Source organism: Mugil cephalus, chromosome 21 (genome assembly GCF_022458985.1).
Source record: "Mugil cephalus isolate CIBA_MC_2020 chromosome 21, CIBA_Mcephalus_1.1, whole genome shotgun sequence".
NCBI lineage: Eukaryota > Metazoa > Chordata > Actinopteri > Mugiliformes > Mugilidae > Mugil > Mugil cephalus.
In genome coordinates, this window is record NC_061790.1 from 16,854,730 (window position 1) to 16,872,331 (window position 17,602).

Genomic DNA, 17,602 nt, shown 5'->3' on the forward strand with positions numbered 1-17,602 from the left:
ATTTCCGGTGCTGACAGCTTTCCGTGGATACTGTTTGCACCAGCAAGAATACCCTTATTTATTTCTGATGTTTTCCATTTATTTTTTGCTGTTTTTCTTGTCTCAGCTGATGGCATTTAGAGGAAGTCAACCCATGACCTCAAACCCAGGCGTGTCTTATGTAACGGCAGCCCCCTCTGGTTATGAAGCATTTCCTGGCACCACTGATAAAAGATTAATGCCTATTCTTATGCTGCTCGGAGTGCTTTCCTCAATGAGAACTCCAGAAAGTTCAAACATATAGTACGGGAAGGCATGAGATGCTGAGATCTGCCAGATGTAACGGCGTGATTGGACATAATGGAGTTTATTCATTACTGTATGATATTGCCCTGCACTTAAAACACTGTTTATCTTTGTGTTGTGCTTTTCATAGAAGTCAAGATTTAAAAAACCAGGCTGAAACCAGGCTGACAACCTGGACCAAGGCTGAATTCGGGTTAATACACTTTGAAACCAATGATGTTGGACCTCTGACACCTATATGAAACTGGTGAAAAAATGTATAATATGGGACCTTTAAAGAGAGTCATGGCTTATAGACCTAATGGATCTCCTCTGTCGAATCTGTAAATTACTTTTGCATTACAAAGGATGAAATTATGCTTTCCTAGGACCATACTCTTTTACCAAAATCTGACAGGTTTAAACTTCTATTTAATATTATTAAAGGTCGAATGTTATGCAAAATTCACTTAATACAGGTTTTTCTAGCACTTCCCTTACTTGCTTGCTTCACTTTTTAGCGAATGTGAATTTTTCCCTTCTCGACGTCATGTGGGGAAATAACCACTCCCTCCAGTAGTGGATACTGCCTTTGATCTGCCCTCCTGGTAGATGAGCCCGCCCTCTAAATTTACAGAGCGGGCATCATTTTGTCTCCTTGCAAACACACTTGGCAAAAGTACGCGCAAAGCACAGCGGTTGCCCCTGTTGGCTGCAGCGACGAACCGTAACAATTACCCTTACAGGTAGCGGAAACTAGTGTTAGTTTGTTCGTATATGTTGTTACTACCATGGCGCTAAGTAACATATTCAGACACACAGTATGTTTCAGTAACCATTCATAAACGTCCTGCTGCTGCAGAGTCTGAACTTCTTCAGAAACCTCTTCTCCAGGGTCAGATTCTGGTTCAAACTGGTTGAACGACAGCATCTGTACCAGACATAGTCGTAAACATTAGCGCATGGTAACGCCAGCAAAAGCCACATCCTCTATCCGAGAGGGGCGTGGGGTAGGCGTGGACAGACACAGCTCATTAGCATTTAAAGGTACAGACACAGAAGCAGCCCGTTCTCACTAGAGCGACATTTTTGACCGGCTGAAACCAGACACCTGGACCAAGGCTGAATTCGGGTTAATACACTTGGAAACCAATGATGTTGGACCCCTGACACCTATATGAAACTGTTGAAAAAATGTATAATATGGGACCTTTAAAAGATAGCTAGAGTCATGGCTTATAGACCTAATGGATCTCCTCTGTCGAATCTGTAAATTACTTTTGCATTACAAAGGATGAAATTATGCTTTCCTAGGTCACATCTGAAGTATCACTTTACACAAGGAAAACATAAAAACTTCTCTGTTTTGTAATATGAACATCAGACAGTAATATTATTAACAATGGTAAAATCAGTGTAGTGGTAGACTATTTGTTAGGCTTTAGTCACTTATTACTAATCACAACAATCTGTTTCGTTTTTACGTCCTCATTATTTCTGTGAATGTGTTGCACCTTGTCTTATAAGAGTAAATGAATAAATCATGGAATAAATTCACACTGCTCGGTCAGAGGTAATGAGATACGGTAGAATACGTATTAGCATGAGAAGATAATCATCTGAGCGCCTCTGATATCAGCCTCTCTGTTGGTTTTCTGCCCAGATACAGGAGAGGGCGAATGGGAACGTGGCTGGATGCCTGCTAAAAATCTAGCAAGGTTTATAATGGGAATGCAATTCCTCTCTGTGGTTGTTGTGGTGATTCAGAGTGTATTCATACAACCCATCAACTCCGCTAATAGCCGACTATGGGAAAATCCACTAAGAACGCATTGTGTTAGTTGCATTACAATGAGCAAACGGCTAATAATTGACACAGATGCTTCCGCTAGATACCATACAATACCACCGCTGATGCTACTGCTACTATAAATGGTAGAAACATCTGCAAATGGAAGTAGTGGTTGTACTATGGCACTACTTATAGAACATATTCTTAGATAGATAGATAGATAGATAGATAGATAGATAGATAGATAGATAGATAGATAGATAGAATAGCTTTGTTTCCATTACAGTTTTTCGCTAAATAAAAGCGATACTTCTGAAAATACAATTGTTCTTTATATGTGTTTCCATTGAAAGGTGTTTTGACAATGAGCTGTAACTCTGGTTTCATCTCTTCCATAATTCCCATAATTCTGCTAAATTCTCATCACGTGAGACTTCACTTTGAGGAAGATGGACTCCAAATGAACTGGTCACATGACCACCTGCATCATCTCGGTGACCCGGCAAAAAAAGTGTATCCACTTTGCACTTTTGCAATACATTTTATATAGATACATATGAAAAAACACCTTATGAGAGCGTAAAAGTAATATTTGAGAGGTTTTTCAAAATGTTTGTTGGTCCAAAATTTTACTGACTAGCAAAGGTGGTCTCTATGGGGTGATGGACAGAAGAGTTCATTAGGTAGACAGTTGGATTGTCGGAAAAATGAATTAAATTAAAAGTTATTAAGGCATTTGTCAGCATCATATGTCACACAATTTGTTGCTCTGATTGCTTTTAGGACTATCCAAATGCACAACTTTTAAAGAATGCTAATGTTTGTGTGTAGTTTGCTACAAAACCCCAAAGGCATGCAAATTGCACTACCATAATAATTAGTATACCGTTTCTTGCTCAACTATTTGCATCATTCATAGAATATCAAATAGACAAGATGAAGTTTAGCAGTTTTATATGCCAAAACCTCTTCATGCTCCTCTGACAACCTTTACATTCTTCTACTAAACTCCTTTGTTCTTATCACACTGCACTAATTGCACCACATCTTAGTGGCCTAACACATCCTGCTTTGTTAAGATCTAGTCAGTCCTCCTCCGGGTTTTGTGCACCGCGTGTGGCCGACAATACATACAAGTGGGTGCCAGCGTTGTGCTGCAGCGCACAACGTGCGTGTGCAATCCATCAGATGAAAGTGAGCCAGTGGAGCCTCACCTTGACATAGAGCTGCTGGAACTCGTCCAGGTTGAGCCGGCCGCTGGGACAGTCCTTCAGGAATCCCTTGTACCACTGCTTCAGCTCATGTTCATTAAACTCTGTGTTCTTCACCAGATCCTCCATCACTTCAGGGGTCAGCTTGCTGTTCTGTTTCCCCATTTTTCCTGCGTAAGGGGATCACACAGGCATAAACATACAGAAAATATTAGCACAGAACACAGAGAAGTACATGCTGCGAGTTGACAGTTTAAGTCTGGAGGGCAGAGATTTCTTGAGTCAACTGTGAAAGTGCAAAGCAGAGCTCCATCTAAAAATAAGCTTCATAACAAATGGACTGTAACACGAGGCATTGGAGTAGTGTCACATGGTGGGAATCAGTGCTGTTCTTCTTCTGCTTCTCGGGTAATAGGGTCAGTTTGCAAGATGCGCAGCTTTCTTTTTTTCCGCCGCTGAACAGCTGCATATCCTGATTTTGTTTGTTTGGCGTTGCTTAATTTGTAGAGGAACTCTCAGCCTGTGGAGTTCACTTAATCAGAGCTTTTGCATTGTGCTCATTAAGAAAACATCAATTCCATATACTTGTATTTTTATGGTTTAGGGTAATGCAACACATGTCATTCTTTTAAGATCCCAAATTAATGTTTTCATGTTACAGCCTTATTTATGTTGCGTAAACTTCCCTCTCTAGCCAGTCATTGACAAGTAGTTACCGTGGCATCTCACTTTTGGAGTGTCATAATGACATGTTAATGTAGTTGCCCTGCTGTGACATTTTAGGAAAACTCAAGCATGTTTTGGTTTAATATCCCTTAATTTCCCCCACTGTTGCCGTTAGCTCCCAGCTGCCTCCGTATATAGCTGTTCCTATCTACATGGTGCTGATGCTGCCACTTTTAAAAGCCTTGATTAGTTCATCAACCAACCCATAATTAGCACAATTTGCAAAAAGATGGTTAGCGTTTTGGAACATTTCTGCTCGTACTCTCTGCTGAGAAGTTTTATTCAACCTCTTTAGCTTGGAAAGACAGAGGGAGATGCGAGGCAGCGACTGTGGGACTGCCGAGGCGCCAGTCGGTCTCTGCATGCACAGCGCAGCATAAGCTCACACCATGAGGCACGCACTGAGATTTTGCACCTACCTTCGTGTTGCTGGTTTCTGTTTATTTTAATACAGTGACTAAATCTCCGCACAGAGACCCAAAACATTTTAAAAGGTGCAATGTACCATTTCCCTGCCTGATTTAATGCCAACGTTACATTATAGAGTGGTAATGACATTCTAAAGTAGCTACCGGTTTATAAAACTGCCCCTGTGGCGCCTTCAAAGAGCCACCAACATCCATCTCTGCAGCCGGCTGTCCAACACTAACCCTGTTACCGCAAGAAAGTATTACATTAACACAGTCGCTTTCGCATGTTTTCAGCTTGCTTAACGATCATCTATTGGGTTCGACTTTTTTTTTAGCAAATTCTCCGCTCAAACTATAACTACTTATCTGATTGGAACAGTGACGAGGGTGACACACCAAAAAATGTCTTTATATGAATCTTCATTTTGCGAGGACCTCATGAGGAGCCATTTCCAGCAGCTCCCAGAGTCCCTGGACCACAATTTGAGAACCATCCTGTCTGAAGAAGATAAATATACCTTCCCCCGAAAGCCAATTTCAGTAAGTTTTTCAGCCGGGCTCCGCGTGACCTGAGTTCACAGAGGAACTTCAGATTAATAACGAGCAAAGAGGAAATTCGAGTTATGCAATGACTAATCAAGACTCTGCACTGAACTTAATTGGCAGCAAATAAAGTAATTTATTATGAATTAATTCGCTCCAAGCATGGTGTGACAAATGCTTTATTGTACCAATTAATTGAGCTGTTTAGATAATGGTGAAAAAAAGAAGCAAAAATGCAATCAAATCAGTGAGACATTGAGTGTGATAATATAAAAAGAACAAACAATCATGTTGAGTTTATTAGCTGATGGGAATCCAACCAAAATAGTGTGGAAGACTGGAGCAGAGAGGGACTGAGAGAGACCAGGCTCCCTCTGTTAAATCAAGGGGGAACTCACTGGTCAGAGATTTTGAGTCACCACAGAGATTTCTTTCAAAGTTACCTCTGGCAGCACACATCCGTGATGAGGAGTGGATAGCAAGGCTAGGCTAATTTGTCACATCTGTGGACAATGACAGGTGTCAAAATGTCTGCTCTTAAAGGCAAACTGGAACTATGTCAAGAGGCAAGTTCCCAAAAATAAGCTGGGATTTTGGGACCCAAGTGGGGCCATCTTTATCTAAGGCGGTGTGCAGTTATCTGGCTTTGCTGTCAGCAGAATCTGACCATTACAGCTGCAGATCAGAAAAAAAAAAAACATTTTTAAAAAGAGAATGGATCCCTGACCCAGACGGACTGAAGAATATCTCCTCAAGCTTTTAAATGGCAGTGGTCTGTAGGTTTACCTGACCAGTCTGGATTGAAATCAAGGTTGAATTCAACGACTGCACCAAAAGCACTGAAAACACTGCTTCCATTTCCAAAGTCATATCACTGCTAAGTGAACAAAAACTTAAAACATAAAGGAACAGACTGGAAATGAGGAGATACGCCTTGGACATCGCCCACAGTCCTTCAGCGTGGAGACAGACACAGAGGGGGTGGTCTGCAAGAAAATTGTCAATATTTAACCGGCCCATGATGCAAAAGAAAGGCTGGGGACTCAGAACTGACTGGTCAACATCAGCTGGCATTGATACAAACCCTGCTACATTTGCTATCTTTGCTTAGGATGCCTACATTTCCAGACTGATGATCCAGAGTTGTGGGCCATATATTGACGTGACTCATGTACAGCAACAGCACAGTAATGGTTAACAGATCTACACCTCCTCCCCTCCGCACACGTGCAACCAAGGTTGGTAGGCCATGTAGTACTGTGACTTGCGCGTTAGCACGCAGTACTCTGGTTGTTATAACACAGATTACGCAACGTGAGCACACACACAATATCTGCATCTCGCAAACAGAAGCTTTTCGAGAGCACACAAAGCGGCCCTGTGTTTGATGTGGCCCGTCGGCCATCCTAAGTGCTCTCACTTGCCTCTGAAAAGGAGAGGAAAGTCGTACAATTTGCTCATTCACAACTGAGCCTCCAACTGCAGTTTCGAAGTTAAAACCGACTTACTTGGTGTTCTCAAATTGCGTCAGAGACGAGACAAAGCGTAGAATGAACATCCTTTTTAAAACGCAAATACGAGGGAGTCTGACTCATCTCGTCCTCAGAATACGTCTTTTTTTGTGTGTGTGGATATGCTGCAAACATTCATCCCCACCAAACTACTGACACACCCCAGTTTGACAAAGCTCCACATGGGACACAGGTGACATTATTCAAATATTTCCAAGTTAAGTAAGACTCACGATTGCCAAACTAATCCACACTTGGATGATTTGCAGTAAATTCTACTGAATCCCGCTCTCTCATGCACACACTTGTGTGTTGCGTATTAGGAGACAGACGACATCTGCAGTGGCGGCTATGGTTCAGAGAGGACGTGAAAACCAGCCCGTCCCCTGTGCTTGATGATCTGCAACATCCCATTACAAAAAACAAACAAACACAAAAACAGAACATTTGTCAGCGCTGCAGTCAAACCGAGAAGGCAACACGCCTTGACAGCAACTTTCTAACACTTTTCCGTTACAAGACGGGCTGACGCCGAAGACAGCAGCTGCTGCAGGAGACAGATGTGTCCCGGGAGAGACGGCGGCGGAAGACGCGTGACAGGCCGCGCCATTATGTCATTGTGTGGATGCGCGTTTCGGGCGAGCGTGCGTGAGGGCTGGCGCGACAGAAGACGGAGTAAATGCATTCATATTTACCTTGATGTACAGAATATGAATTACTGAACGTGTTCATGTTCCTGTACGGGATTATGCAAATGTTTCAGTCTGCGTGTCTAGTGTCACACGTTTATAGAACGGTAGCGAATTTAAATTGCATCCCAGGAAGCGGAAACCATTAAGAATGAAGCACCCCAAGCACAATACAAGCTCACTGTCAGCATATAGGATTCTATATGGACGTTGCATCCATAACCTCTGGGGAGTGAATGCATTTTTGATGAAAGAAAAAAAAACGTGTCCCTCACCGTGCTTGTCGCTCGTCACTCATTCACCAGGCAGCGGAGGTGAACCTGTACCTGCGTTGTGTCAGTGTGCTGCTGGTGGCCCAGCTGTACGTCACACTCGCAGCTATTTCTCCACATCGTACAGCATCTGGGCCTTATTAACCAGCCGCAGAACCATTGCATTATTATTTAACACCACCCACTGAACTCACTTCATGTGAAATCTGCAGCTGCACGATGCTTAAAGTGACACAAGAGACAACGTTGCAGCGTGAAGCCATTTCAAAGCAGCGTCCTACGTATTGTCATTCTATGTTTTTTAATGCATCCGACTGTGTCTGACTTGGCTGCGTCAAATCAACCCACATGCAAGAAATAATATTTGTTCCCCATGCATGTCATTCCCACTCAACACCTCGACTTTTTCAGAGCTGCCTACGAGCCTTGCCATTCGTAGGGCTTTCCTGTTACTGTTTACCATCAGCCTTGCGCTGTGACGACTACAGAATGGATTTAAATATAAGGTGACTGAACAAAATCGCCCTGCTCATCTTACAAACGCGCCGTTGACTAAATTCCGTTTCAATGTTACATTTCCCCCTGCCTCTGTAACAGCTAAGCGGAGGGAACTGATAAAAAAGTAATCAGGGTGTGATCTGGGATGAATGCGGAGGCACGACACTCTGATCTGACACCAAACAGTGAACACACCCCAACCCGCCTGTTCCGTCTTAATTTCATGCATCGTAATGTTTTGCACCGGTTACTCACATCCACCACCAAGAGGGAGGTGGGAAGAATACAGACAGCTGGTGCTAAATTAGCAAATGTCAGCGCTTTGCTCGGGCCGGGGAGACGAGCGGGACCGAGTCTGGGACAAGACACACTGGGTCACTCTGCAGTGCAGAGTGGAGCAGAGCACCACGCTGACTCCAAACCTGAGTCATAGCTCTTTGTCTCACAGTCAACTGGGGCCCTCATCAGAGTCAAGACAGAGGAGGAAACAATCGCAGCACAGTTATCAGCACACAGGTGCACACTGACGCCAAGATATACTGCCAGAAGAGTAGATTGGCAGTCTTCTTCTTTCGAACCGGCAGATGAGCCAGGCAGTAGGCCATTACATAACTCTATCCCTTCACCATCATCTGCCAACAGGGGATGACCTTGAGAGGCAGGCAGAGTGCCAGCCCAGTGAGGCAACAGCAAATAGAAACACCGGCTTTGTTTCAGGGCAACTCCGACAGAATTCACTATAATCCCGCAGCCGTCATTGTTTAAAAATGAGTGCGAGTGTGCGCGCGGGAGAGGAGAGGAGAGGCAGAAGCACCGGTGGATGAGATGTGCTCCTGCCTGCATTTGTTTACGAAATAAATAAATAAAGACTTATAAAATAGCAGCTTCCCATTGAGGACGGTGCGGGTTAAGGAGAGACACCATCCTCCTTCTTTGCACACACACACACACACACACACACACACTTGCAACATCAGCACCAGTGACACCAGGGATCAATCAGGCTGACATCGTGCCATGTCATAGTCACAATTATATGATATACAGCCTATACTATAGGATGGTTGCGCAAATGAGCCTTTACTTATTGCCTTGTCTCTTCACTTACGTTGTTGAATCTGGACACCTGGTCAGTGTGCGTGTGTGTGTGCGTGTGTGTGTGTGAAGGCAGCAAGAGTACAACCAGGCAAGACTCATCCACGTTCATCCAACGCTTTCCGAATTGTGATCAGGGTTTGATTGAACAGGAGGGGAGGCTGCATTAGTTATTTACCGCGTCGTTTGTTGTTAATTCGCTTATTTATTTATTTTTGTCATTTGTGTCTCATTTTTTTTTGTACTTAAATGAATCTTATGAAACAAAAAAAAAAAAGGATGACGCACCAGGTTGCATCATACTGAAATAAACATGAATAAACAAAATGAGAACGCCACCCGCGTACTGTCACGATACATCAGTCAAGATATTACGCAAAGAATCCATCCTACCTCGAGAGAGTGCGGAGTCAACGAGGGAAGTCCGGTCTGGTGTCTGGAGTGGTCGGACGGACAAACAAAACGAGCGCTTCACACGTCTGAAACGGTCTCCTGCCGGGCCTCTGACAGTTTAACGTGGGCTAAGGTTCTGCTTTTTAATTGATTTTTGCTTTGTTTTACTTGGGTAAAGTCGACTGAGACAGAAAGCAAGCGGTGCAGGTCCGTAGGGTGATGCTGCTCAACACAAACTGCAGCTGATGTAGTGAGAGGAGGAGGCAGCTACAGGGAGGGAGGCAGAGAGAGAGAGAGAGAGAGACAGAGAGAGGGAGAGAGAGAGAGAGAGCAGTCAGTCTCTGTGTCTCTGTGTCTCTCCCTCACGGCGTGTTACTGCACCGTGGGACCATCATCAAAGCAAAGAAAACAAACGCGGCAAGAAGCGATAATAATGAGCTTTTGCATCCCACACAACCCCCCCTCCCTAACTAACGTTAACAATGCCGCGCCTTAAGTAGCCCGGCTCTTTCAGAACAGACTAAATCGTGTTAAATTAGCCGCCAACCTCACGTTAGCGTATTAAAATAAACCAACATGTCTGCGCAGCCGCAGTGACTTCGCGCCAAACATTGAGAGGAAGGAGAAGAGAGAGAGTAAGTTTAGCTAGCCGGCTAATCCGAGCCCACACATTTTAATTCTTAACTAAAGCCTTGTACAGAGTAAGTAAATTGAGCATGCAGTTAACTCGCGAAAAGCTACGGAAGCGAACGGCGTTACTAGCGTAGAGTGCAAACCAATATGGCAGTGATTGAGAGTATGAGGCAAGTTAGCCTCAAGCTAGCGTTTCCTTACCTGTTGAATACCAGTACCAGAGGTTATTGTACACAGCGAGTCACGTTGATTTGAAGATGCTTCATAGTTGAAAGAAGCGCAAACAGGACACTGAGGCAGGTTATTTTCGCAGACAACAGTATGCTGACAGCGATGTTAATGTTAGCAATTAGCTACTGAACGATTTTTTACTTTACTTATCTAGCTAAAAGATGTGGCTGAAAGAGCTCAGTGTAGTGTAACTCAGGAAAACACATGAAACACAAGCAATATAAAGTATACTGTAAAACTCATCAGCACGCTCTGATTACTCTCATCATCAGCAAATGCCAAGTGAAATATTTCCAGGGGACCTGAAAAAGTGATTAACAAGGCTGGGATGGACTTGTTTTTCTAATTTTACTACTTTTTACAACTGTTAAAAAATAAAAAATCTTCATATATTTGTACATTCAATTATTCACTATTCATTCGCAGATTGACAGAATTAGTAATATTTCCACTGGAGCTGTCAAAATTAACGCTTTAACATGGATTAATCCATCGATTGATTAATCTGATATAAAAAAAAATCATGCAATTAACACATCTGCAGTGCAGAATAACTCGGATTTCGGGCAGTTTGACCATGTAGTGTTACCGTGACACATGCACAAATGGGTAGTTGATCCAGTATTGACAGGCAGCAGAACCAACAGACAAAGATAGAAGATGCTAAATAGCACGTTGGCCCTCTCCATGGGAAATTTGAGTGCATAAAAAACAAGATGGAACACTTCACCGACATGAAGTATTATGCACCGTCTGTCCAAAGCACTTCCAGCTTAAAATATCACATTAACGCGAAGCGTACATTAGTCCGGGATTCTGCTAGCACTTTGGCTGAGGATTTGCAGCGCACATTGTCAAAGCGATGAGGATGTTTCTTAATATGCTTGTGATTTGTCTGCTTGCATGTTCAGTTGCAGTGTGTTAAACTTGATCAGCCACTATAAGAAGAGGTATAAACTTGACATGACAGCATCAAAAAAAAAAAAAAAACATTAAAAAAAGCTGTAACCTAGAATACATTGTGTACAACAACCTCTATAAGCATGTGTGCCACAAGGCACCGTGTTGTCCTTAAATCCTTCCTTCTGATCTTTGGTAAATTAACTTATGAGAAGTAGTTTGCCATATCAAAGCGTTGTGTGTAAATCCTAAAATTGTCAACAAGACCTGCATTGTCTGCCTGGGCAGCAACACAGCATTTCTTGAGTGGAATGTTAAAGGTAGGGCGGCATCAGAACAATGGCAATGCTTTAGTGCCATCCCTGTGTTTTGTGCACTGAAGTAGCATCACGATGTGTAACAGTCTCAGAAATCCAAGAAGCTAATACGTTCTTCGAAAACCATAGTGAGGGGAAATACTGCAGCTGCACCTCGTGTGAATAAAATATCTAAGCTGTTATTGAAATACATGCTATAGTATAAACTGATGTAGACCACCACCCCGCAGGCTTTTTTGAATCCCTAGTATGAGTCATTATTTCAGTCTCAATGTGGAATAGTTTTTTCCAAAAAAAAATGCCATCTACCAAAAATAAGTTATGCATTAGAAACATTCTTGACATGATTGCTTGTAATTTTTTTTTTTTTTTTTTTAATGAATAACACTTCAGACATCGATCCGAGCAGTGTTTCTGACACAGTTCTCTCTCTCCACCTGTTTCTATTTTAGGTTTTGTAAACAGAAGAAAATGGATAAAATCACACTAGACAACGTCAGTCCACAAGCGAGGAAGGAGCTCACACCACCACTCTCCCCAAAACGGCCACGGACAGATTGTACAGTGCTGAATGAGCACGGTGGAAAAAGCAAGTTCGACTTTCCAGAGCTTCTGAGATTTCAGAAAACCATTAGTTCTCCATCATCACCAAGTACCCTGCACAAGAATGAGGGTGCTATAGGCACAGCAGAATGTGGGTTTTTCAAAGATGAAAAACCCCAAGAGCAGCCACAAGACCCTAAAGTAAATGTCACTTACATTACTGAGGTGACTCCTTCTCACTGTGACAGCGCATATAGAGAATTACCTACAGTACATTTTATCACTGCTGAGAGACATCGACTACTGCTGGAGGAGGACGAGCAGCCTCCAGTTACTGAAACTGACAAGAACAGCTCATACCCGGGAGGTGCTACAAGTGGATCCTTAGCAGAGTGTCCTGCCTCAGCCAGCGCTGACACACCCAGTCATCCTGATGGCAAACAGCTGGGGAAATCACTTGAAAACAAGATCCCCGGTGGCTTCTGTCTCTCTGCTGGAAATGAGGATGAGAGACAGGTGCCAAATTATTTCAATCAAATCCAGGCGGCAATCTTTGGTTCAAGAAATGAGGAGGTCAGGTGTCTGTCTGATTGCATTTCTAAAGATGAAAACACGGGTTTCTGTCCATGGAGCCAATACGCTGTAGAGACTAACCAGAGAGGCAAAGAGCTTGAAGTCAGTGAGAACATTGTTTTCAGTAAGGAAGACGGTGAGAGTCCCTTATCTTCCAGTGATTATGCAGACCCTGAGCTACCCTGCACTCACCCTAAAGAGGAGTCCTCTGGGAACTTGGCAGAAGGCGAAAAAAATGAATTAGAATTACAGATCTGTGTCAATGGAAGTGTTTTCGTCTGTGATGGGGAGACAATAGGCCAAGTTAATGAGAGTGATATCGGCAAAACCTTCTTCCCTGCCGCCGAATGTGCTGAGGGATCAATTCTGTCTAATGATGTGGTTTTAGACAGAAATATTGCAAACGGGAATGCGAGTCTTGAAGTTGATGGCCTCTATGAGGCAAAGGGAGAGCATGCTGCTGGCAGGATAATAACCGAAGCTGGGAGCGAAACGGCTGATCATACAACAGAGACTCCAATGCTTACTAGAATCAGTCAAGAGCCTGCTGAAGGAGATAATGATGCAGGCCCCTTCACTGTAATTGACCCTGCAATCTGGAGTGAAACTGACAGAGACGCTGAAGAGAAACGCCGCAACTCAGGTGTGGAATTATCTGCATCAGTAAAAGTCAGCGAAATGGAAACGCCATTCTGTTCCGACGAAAGACCGTCACTCAAGGTTTCATCTCCCGATGAGACGGAGCAGTTTAATCATCGCGGCAGTACACTATGCGAAGGTGAACATGTGGAATTCTCTCGTTCACAAAAAGAACCACATGCATGTTCCGTCACCACCAACCAGACACACAACATGAATTGCAATGGGGGCAACTGTCAGTGGCAAGGCAGCCACAGCTCCACAAATCCTTTTCCTGCTGGCGACGATGAAAGACAAGAAAGACACGATGCTGTGGAATGTCAGTTGAAAGGAGAGGGCCAGTCCAGCTGTTTTCCTGTCAACTTTGACCACCTGAAAACACAGGAGGTTGAATATTCACACAGTGAAACTGACAGAATGGGCGAAACATTTGACACGAGAGAAATACAAGAAAGTAAAATAAAAAGGGATGAACACGCAAACTTGGAGAAAGCTGTGAGGTCAAGTGAAAGCATTCAGCATCAAAATGAACAACACCAAGACAACAAAACTGAAATATCCACTGATGACTGCGTCAGTGACTCGACAGAAGGAGAAATGCATGAAAAGGACGGCGAATTAACACTAACTGAAGGTCAAGTAGAAATCCAGCTGGAGTGTTTGTCTGATCATGTATTCAGTGCTGATGTTTCTATGATAGATGTGACAGTTGAGGGAAAGGCAAGCAAAGAAATGTCAACTATTGGAGAAGAAATACAAAATTCTGAAAACTCAAAGATACTCTCAAAATATGAGGATGATGTACAGAATGAAAATGAAGAGGACATGACTGACGTTTCACCCGTTGAATACATGAGTGAATGCACAGAAGGAAACATGTTGACCCACTGTCCGGAAGATGATCAAGAACACAAGCTCATGTGCTTCTCCGACCTCCAACACGGAGCTGAAAATATGCACGGCCTTTTGGCCGCCATCTTTCCTCCAACGAGTGATGCGGTTGTGCCGTGTCAGCGTGACTTAAGTCATTCACAAAATGCTCACAGCCCCACAGCACCAATCTGCAGTGACAGATTCCCCCCATTGCCGTCTGCCTTCAGCCTCTACAACAGCGTGCCGGGGGCATTTGACAATTTTGAAAAGATCCAGCTCTCACCAGATGATGACGACGACGCCGCCGCTGGCTCGAGCGACATCCCTGTCCTCAGCAGCTTGTCCAGCCTGCTGCTGAAAACACCCCAGCGACAAGTTCTCCGCCGCACGCCAGCGGCGGAGAGCGATAAGCGCGAGGAGATACCGGGAAAGGAGGAGGAAGAGGAAAGGTTTGAGCGTCACTCTGGCAACGTGGCGGATGGATTTGTAGGCAGCGATTCCTGCAATGATGCCCCAAACTTTATCTCAGCAACGGATGGCAGTGCTCTGAGAAGGCCAGCGCGACAGGCTAGCTACGAACCTGCCAGGGATTCCTCAGAGCGCATTCAGGATCAGTTAAACCCACAGTCTGTGTCGTCCCCTGACAGCGACAGTCCCACCTCCGCTGGGAACGACCGCTCCGAGTTTGTGATGAAAAAACAGTTCGACATGGTCTTGAAAGAGCTGAACTTGTTTTTTGAAATCAGTAGAAGTGACAATGCAAGCGACAGCAGACCGTCTTCACCTGAGCACTGTAGTGCTATGGCTCAGCCTCAGGGCATAGCATCAAAATGCAAGGAAGACCTCAGCAGCCCAGATCTGGGACTCCACAGTGACACGACCGCAGGTAGCTGTGCTGTACCGCATCATTTATCTTATACAGTCAACAAATTCAGAATCACAGTGGCCCAACATACTGCATTATAAAATGTAGTTTTGTAGCAGTAAGCACCCTCACACATTTTCATGTTATTTTAATAATATTTGTTTATTCTCTAGTATAACTGCTTCCAAATAGTTGCACAGTATAATTGTCTTGTCAGCTACTTGTAGACGGTTAAATAAAGGATAAAAAATCTGTTAACAAGATCATACATAAAGGACCAAACACTGCTCCTCATTCGGACCCTGCCTGCCCTCTATAAAAGTATAATATTTGCTGCTTTTTTTTTAGATGATGCCGATGAAGACCACCACCTGCAAATGTGTGAAGGTGTTCCAGTGGTGGCCTGCGCTGCCGTCAGTGGGGGCAGAGAACAGGAAGTGCCCCGTAACACGCACATGCACCAGGAAGCATCTGAGGACGCTGCAGAGAAACACAGAGGTTTACAGTTTACTTAGTGAGCCATGTATCGGCAGTGTTAATAACAATTGAGACTACATTTGGAGAAATATCACAACCAAATAATTTCTTCAAAAAACAAAAAAGTTTCACACAATTAAATGACAAGTAAGTTTTCATGAGAATGATTTAATTAGAGTGAACTCATCTTTCATGCCATTGTTTTCCGCGTGGTGCGGTTAACTCCGTTTTTGCCGAGTGGTGGTTGATAAACTAGAAAAGGTCACCTCGGGTTAATCCAGCGAGAAAATACAATTGCTTTTATTGATTTGTGTTTTCAAATTGACACGGCTTGCCCTCCTGCATATGCCGATATTCTTTTCCCTTTCAGCAGTGACGCCCTTCATGAATGCAAAAACATTGTTTTGGGGGTAAACAAAACAAGAAATAAGACAGAATTAGCCAGTCGTTCCCGGACATCTCTGACTGTCAGTGTGTTTTTGTCAGGGCCCCGGGAGACGGAGCAGAAAGGGAAAGCGTGGTCTCCCTCCTTCCTCGACCTATCTCTCATGGAACAAGCGAACCGCAGTGAGTTTGATGTTGTGTTGGCAGAGTGGGGCCGTTAATGATAAAATTGTGGGGTGTTGTGATTTTTCTCAAGATAAAAAAGGGGAAATGAAACTTAATGTGTTTACATTAGGGACTTAATGATACATTGTATTCATCCAGAAATGATTTCCTCAACTAATAAGTAAAAATGTGACCCATTAGGTGTTTTTTTTTCTAAGCTGTGACACTCAGTCTGCTCCATTCAATCTCACCTTTTCTTCCCCCCTCCTCCTCGTCCTGCCGATAAGCATTATGAACCCCTCTGCATTATGCGAACTGGCTTCTGAATATTTACCAGGAGACTCAGTTTATTAGCCCGTCCGTGTGAACATGTAATGTGTTCACCTTGTCAGTTTGAGGGACAAAATCAGTCTAATAGCATCCCTCATTACACCCAGAACCCTTCTTAGCTCTGATAAAAAAGAAGCTGGAGGCCAAAGGAAAGGTGTGTTTACTGGTTTCCGTGAAAGACTTTTTCTTGCTTTCTTCAAGCCCGGTGCCAAACAAGCCTCAGGCGGGTAGCAGGGCAAATGCATGCAATGTTATATTTATGTGTTGCCGTGTGCAGGAGTACCCGAACAGCCCAAGAGACTGGAGCCTCTGAAAACATGCACACGACCGATCCGAGTTGGACTTTCAAAGAGAGCCAAGACCAAACACCTACACCGCCCCCACCCCTATAAATGAACATCGGACGTGCAGTCGAGGGGATGCGTGTGAGTGCAAATGAAGCTCTTCAAAGCTTTTTTTCCTGTGTTCATTATGTTCATTTTCTGATTTGAACCGTTCGTGGATTCCTTGTGTTTCCACGCTGTTGTTTTTGTGAGTGTTTCTCGCTGGATCTTTATCCACAAAATGTAGATTCAACAAAATGGAAACGCAAAAAATATGTTCCCAGTTATTTATTTATCTATTTATTTATATTTATACCGTCCATGATAGTGGTTTTAAATACTTACACATTCTCACAGATTCGAGTTTACTAAATCCTGCTATTTATGTGATTTCCACAATATGATGTTGTATTAAATACATGCTGCATTTATTCAGGTTCGTTACATATAATTGCTCTTGGTGAGTGTTCTACCATGTGTGGGCGTGTTCAGTCAGGAGCAGAGTATGGTGTGTTATTTGCCTGTGCTGTTTTGGACATTAAATGGGTTCACATGTGTGCATCATCTCCCTGAGCAGTGCGGCTCAGGGCAGGTTAGCTGGAGTTGAAATTTTAATTGGTCTGTTTGCCGGAGAATTTAATAAAAAAATTGCATCCCAAATGTGTTTTTCATGCAAACACTATGTGCGGCAGTATCTTTAGCAGAAAAATATTGATGCATATTATTAGTATTAGTAGCAAACGGGGGGAATTTTGATGTTATTCCATCAACTACCGTGTTATTTTTGAAGCCTAACCCCAACTGAAAACCTGAACACTCATATTAGATTCGTAATGACTTCCTGCCAGTGCTAAAACACAACGTGACAATAAATATCGGTAAACTGATTACATATGTATGGACCCTGTGGTAAGACTACTGGAGGCATCGGACTGGTTGCTGAAA

The 17,602-nt window shown here is 43.5% G+C and overlaps 2 protein-coding genes across 2 annotated transcripts in view; one reads left to right on the forward strand and one right to left on the reverse strand.

Moving 5' to 3' along the window:
* The window catches only part of vsnl1a (visinin-like 1a), a 32,797-nt gene extending 23,130 nt beyond the window's left edge, over nucleotides 1–9,667 (reverse strand). Inside the window, exons 1-2 of the mRNA XM_047573371.1 lie at nucleotides 9,405–9,667; nucleotides 3,271–3,437 (exon numbers count right to left, since the gene is read on the reverse strand). Of these exons, the coding sequence (XP_047429327.1) occupies nucleotides 3,271–3,432 (162 nt within the window). The 5' untranslated portion in view covers nucleotides 3,433–3,437; nucleotides 9,405–9,667. The remainder of the gene's footprint in view (nucleotides 1–3,270; nucleotides 3,438–9,404) is intronic.
* A 2,276-nt stretch (nucleotides 9,668–11,943) lies between these two features.
* Nucleotides 11,944–17,402, forward strand: LOC124999214. Its single transcript, XM_047574027.1, has 4 exons — nucleotides 11,944–14,999; nucleotides 15,327–15,476; nucleotides 15,942–16,022; nucleotides 16,612–17,402. The coding sequence occupies exons 1-4, from the start codon at nucleotides 11,957–11,959 to the stop codon at nucleotides 16,728–16,730; spliced, it is 3,393 nt and encodes a 1,130-aa protein (XP_047429983.1). The 5' UTR covers nucleotides 11,944–11,956; the 3' UTR covers nucleotides 16,731–17,402.
* The last annotated feature ends 200 nt before the right edge of the window (nucleotides 17,403–17,602 follow it).